Source organism: Penaeus monodon, chromosome 8, assembly GCF_015228065.2.
Source record: "Penaeus monodon isolate SGIC_2016 chromosome 8, NSTDA_Pmon_1, whole genome shotgun sequence".
Lineage (NCBI taxonomy): Eukaryota > Metazoa > Arthropoda > Malacostraca > Decapoda > Penaeidae > Penaeus > Penaeus monodon.
Genome location: NC_051393.1, coordinates 48,589,035 through 48,594,034, shown reverse-complemented (window position 1 = coordinate 48,594,034; position 5,000 = coordinate 48,589,035). Strand labels below are relative to the sequence as shown.

Sequence of the window (5,000 nt, the reverse complement as noted above, 5' to 3'; positions counted from 1 at the left end):
CATTTCCTTCTCCACAATCATCCCTTTCCTCATCTTCCTTTCATATCACAATCACATTTCCCCGAATTCATCTTTTCTCTTACTATCCCTCCTCTTTTCTTAAATTTCATCTACATTTTTTTCTTTTTTCTTTTCCTCTCTCCATAACCATCCTCTTTCGTCTCACAAACTTCTTCTTCTTCTTAGTTTTATCCCATTCTTATATGGGGTTGCCATGATCATGGTTCTGGCAGATATCTTTCATGGCCGGATGCCCTTCCTGACGCCAACCCTCTGTATTTACCCGGGCTTGGGACCGGCACTGACTTGGGCTGGCTTGCCCACCCAGTGGCTAGGTAGGCAATCGAGGTGAAGTTCCTTGCCCAAGGGAACAAGGAACTTCATTGCATCTAGGTTCGATTTACCTAAAGTTATTTTCCCGAATGGAGAATCTCTTGTTGCCGATCCTGACCTTCGCTTTGCTTGGGGGAAATAAGGTCAGCGTCTCTCGTGACCTCGGAGGCGGAGAGAATCCAGCGTGCTAAGGTTGTTTTCTTGACCTTTTCCGTTTTTTCGTTATGGGAAGTTTGGGTTCGTTTTTGTGTGTATTGCTTTGATTTTTTTTTTTCTTTTTTTATCGTCTCTTTTGTTTGTTCGTTATTCTCTTCTCTTCTCTTGTCATCGTCTTTGCTCTCTTTTCTTTTCTTTTCTGCTTTTTCCTTTCGTATCCTCTCTTTTCTTCTCTCCTTTTGTCTTCTCTCTTCTTATTCCTTTTCTTCTCTCTTCTTGTCTCTTTTCCTTCTCTCCTCTCTGCTCTTCTCGTCTCTTCTCTCTTCTAATTTTTTTCTCCCCCCTCTTCTCTTCTCCCTTCTCCTTTTCTCTCTTTCCTCCTCTCTTCTCATCTCCTCTCTCCTCTCCTTCCCTCTTCCCTCCTCTCCCCTTTTCATCTTCCCTCCACACATGTTTTCCCCTTCTCATCTTCTTCCCTCTCCACTCTCCTCTCTTCTCTTTCTTTCTCAGGGGATTATTCCGCTTCCTTATCCATCACCGACTTGTTTACGTAAGACCCACGGATAATGCCTGGATATTTTTAGGATTAAGCTCATCAGGGTAGGATATTTATTTTGGATTTAGAGACGGTATTTTCGGCTTAGGTTTTCTCTGTATTGCGTCCTTTCAGATTTCAATTCTCTTCCGTGCGTCGTGTATGTAATGCTGTCTACTGTAATCTCGTGAGTTTTTTCTTTCTTTGTTATCTTTTCTTTTCTCTTCTATCCTCTCTTTTATAATACTCTCTTTTGGTCTCTTTTCTGTCTCTGGTTCTCTCTTTTTCACTCTCATTCTCTCTCGTGATATATCTCTTTCTCACTCTCTCACTGTCTATTTCGCTCTCTCTCTCTCTCTCGCTATTTCTCTCTCTCTCGCTATTTCTCTCTCTCTCTCGCTCCCTTTCTCTCTCTCTCTCTCTGTCTCTCTCTCTCTCTCTCGCGCTATCTCTCTCTCGTTATCTCTCTCTCTCGCTATCTCTCTCTCTCCTTCCCTCCTTCCTCTTCCTTCCTCTCTCCCTCCACCCACCCTGCCCCTCTCCCTCTCTCTCCTTCCCTCCTTCCTCTCCCTCCCTCTCTTTCTTTCCCTCCGTCTCCCTTTCCACGGACCATAAGAAAAACAACACTTAGAATAAGAAACAGAAAAAAACATGAGCCATTACAAGGTTTAGTCGAGATAATTATTAATCAGTACAACAGAGAAGCGCACTTGACACGTTAAAGTGACTGTGATATAGTTAATGGTTGTGAACTGTATTTTGTTCCTTTTATACGTGTTTATGAGCGTGCAAAGTCAAGGGCAGATCATTATGAGGTGTTGTTATCTTTTATTGTTGTTGTTATGATTACCTTTATTAATACTATTATTGTTGTTGTTGGTTTGGTGGTGGTGGTGGTGTTTTTATTATTATTATTATTATTATTATTATTATTATTATTATCATTATTATTATTATCATTGTTACTATTATTATTAATACTATTATTATTAATAATATTATTATCATCATCATCATCATCATCATCATCATCATTATTATCATCATCATCATCACCATCATTATCATCATCATCATCATCATCATCACCATCATTATCATCATCATCATCATCATCATCTTGTTATCATTATCATCATCATCATCATCATCTTGTTATCATTATCATTATCATTATCATTATTATTACTGTCATTATTACTGTTATTGTGATTATTATTATTATCATAATAATTATAATCATTATTGTTATTATTATTACTAATATTATTATTGTCATTGTTTTTTTTTTATCATCATTATTATAATCATTATCATAATAATAATAATAATAATAATAATAATAATAATAATAATAATAATAATAATAATTATGATTATTATTATTATCATTATTATTATCGTTATTATCATTATTATCATCATCATTATTATCATTCTTACTAGTTTCAAATCCCCCATAAAAAAAGAGTTTTGCATTTTCTTTCGATATTCATTACTATGATAATCACCTCCATCTTTTTTTTTTTTTATCGTTCATTGATATGATATTTGCAATTATTCATGTTTTTGTCCCATGCAAATATTCCAGGAATGCAAAACAGCCAATTCATGAACATCTGTTGAAGTTCATCAAGTCAATTTGGCTTTGAGGAAATCGCGTTGCAATTGCAGAATGGATTTGGTTTAAAAGGATCGATAATCTATATTGCAGAATGACCTTAACTGTTTTCTTATTTGAATTCAAGTTACGTAAGTATGTGTAGTTCGTACGTTCAAAAAGTGATTAAGAGTTGAACAATCTTGAATATTTTTTTCCAATTTACGACTTAAAGCATAATACTGCAGTAAGACTGCTATATTAAAATAACATATGAAAAAAATAGACACACGTACACACACACACACACACACACACACACACACACACAAACACACACACAGACACACACACACACACACACACACACACACCACACACACACACGCACACAGACTCACGCACATGCACACAGACTCACGCACACGCACACGCACACACACACACACACACACACACACACACACGCGCGCACAAGTAAAAGCACACACACGTACACAAATGCACACGCAAATCTTTCTCTCTCTCTCTCTCTCTCTCTCTCTCTCTCTCTCTCTCTCTCTCTCTCTCTCTTTCTTTCTCTCTCGCTCGCTCTCGCTCTCTCTCTCTCTCTCTCGCTATATATATATATATATATATATATATATATATATATACATATATATATTTATATAGATAGATAGATAGATAGATATAGATATAGATACATATATATATACAAACACACATGCATATATGCATACACACATCATATATATATACAACGCTCCATTTACCTCAACACTATTAAAACACGACACTGAAAAAATGACAATGATATGTCCCTCGCAGCGGAAAGTGCATCGTCATCGTCATCGCGCTCAGCATTACATTCAAAAGCTCTCGAACGAGGAACCTGCCCAGTGCGTCTTACCTTTTGCATGTTCCCCTTGGATAGTCCTCAAGGTTTCCCCTGCACCGGAATTTATCCTTGAGAGAGCACAGTCAGAGGGAGAGGGGAGAGGAGTGGGAGGGATGGGGGGGAGAGGGAAGGAAGGGGGAGGGGGGAGGAAGGGGGAGGGGTGTGGGAGGGATGGGGTTGAGAGGGGAGAAAGGGGGAGGGGGGTGGGAAGGGGGAAGGGAGAGGGGAGAGGAGTGGGAGGGTGAAGGGAAGGGGGAAGAGAAGAGGGGAAGGGAGGGGGTGGGAGGGGGAGAGGAGTGGAAGGGTGAGAGGAAGGGGGGATGAATGGGGGAGGGAGAGAGGGTGGGAGGAGGAGAAGAAGGAAGACGGAAGGAGGGGAGGGATGGGGAAAGGGAAAGGGAAGAGGAATAGGAAGGAGGAAGAGAGGAAGGGGAAGGAGGAGAGGGAGGTAAAGGGAGGAAGGGAGAGTGTAGGAGAAGGGGATGGGGTGGGTGAGAATAAGGGAGAAGGGACGGCAAGGAAGAATGTAGAAACAGAAGGAAACGCGCTAAGAACGAAAAGGATGAGGAAGTAGAAAGAAAAGAAAAGACAGAAAGAAAAGAAAAGAGAAAGAGAAAGGAAAGAAAAGAGAAAGAAAAGAGAAAGAGACAGATAAAAACAAACCCATAAACTCGAGACACGGAGACAGCACGCCATCCTACCTGACAGGGCGCCGCTCCTCCTTAATCAAAACTTCCTGCTCACCTGGAACTTCACTCGCGCGGGGCCGACCAAGGTGAGGAACGACGGTGTCTTCAACTTCCTCACGCTGAATCCTACGCTGGAGGTCCTGCAAGACGAGAACATCCTCCTTATTCCAGAATCGACCTTCGTCATGTAAGCAGCGAACTCGTGACTTTTCTGCATGACTTTTATTCATGGCCGTCGGCGCTGTGGGATCTCATGGGAGGGAGGAGGAGGAGGAGGGAGAGGATGATGATGATGAGGAGGAGGAAGAGGAGGAGGAGGAAGAGGATGATGATGATGATGAGGAGGAAGAGGAGGAGGGAGGGAGGAGGGAGGGAGGGAGGGAGGAAGGAGTAGGAGGAGGTGGAGGAGGGAGGGAGGGAGGGGGGAAGGACGAGGAGGAGGTGGAGGAGGAAGAGGAGGGGGAGGAGGAGGAGGAAAGTAGGAGGAGGAGGAGGAAGGAGGAGGAGGAGGAGGAGGAGGAGGAGGAGGAGGAGGAGGAGGAGGAGGGAGGGAGGAGGAGAGAGTGAGGGAAGGTGGGAGGGAGGGGGTGGAGGAAGGGATGAGAGGGAGGGGATCTTATGGGAGGCGGATGGAATGTCTTGAAGCAAGAGGAGGGAGGGAGGACGAAGGAGGAGAGGGGGGGTGAAGGGAGGAGAGAGGGGGAAGAGGGAAGAAGAAGGAGAGGGAATGATGGAAGAGAGAAGGAGGAGGAGGGATGGAGGAGGAGGAGAGGAGGGGAGGGGGGG

General features: G+C 42.7%; 1 protein-coding gene across 1 annotated transcript in view; it reads right to left on the bottom strand.

The window, feature by feature from the left end:
• LOC119576398 (cerebellin-4-like) overlaps window positions 1-5,000 on the bottom strand; it is a 40,530-nt gene that overhangs the window by 15,035 nt on the left and 20,495 nt on the right. The window contains exon 3 of the mRNA XM_037924077.1: window positions 4,270-4,354. Coding sequence (XP_037780005.1) covers window positions 4,270-4,354 — 85 coding nt within the window. The remainder of the gene's footprint in view (window positions 1-4,269; window positions 4,355-5,000) is intronic.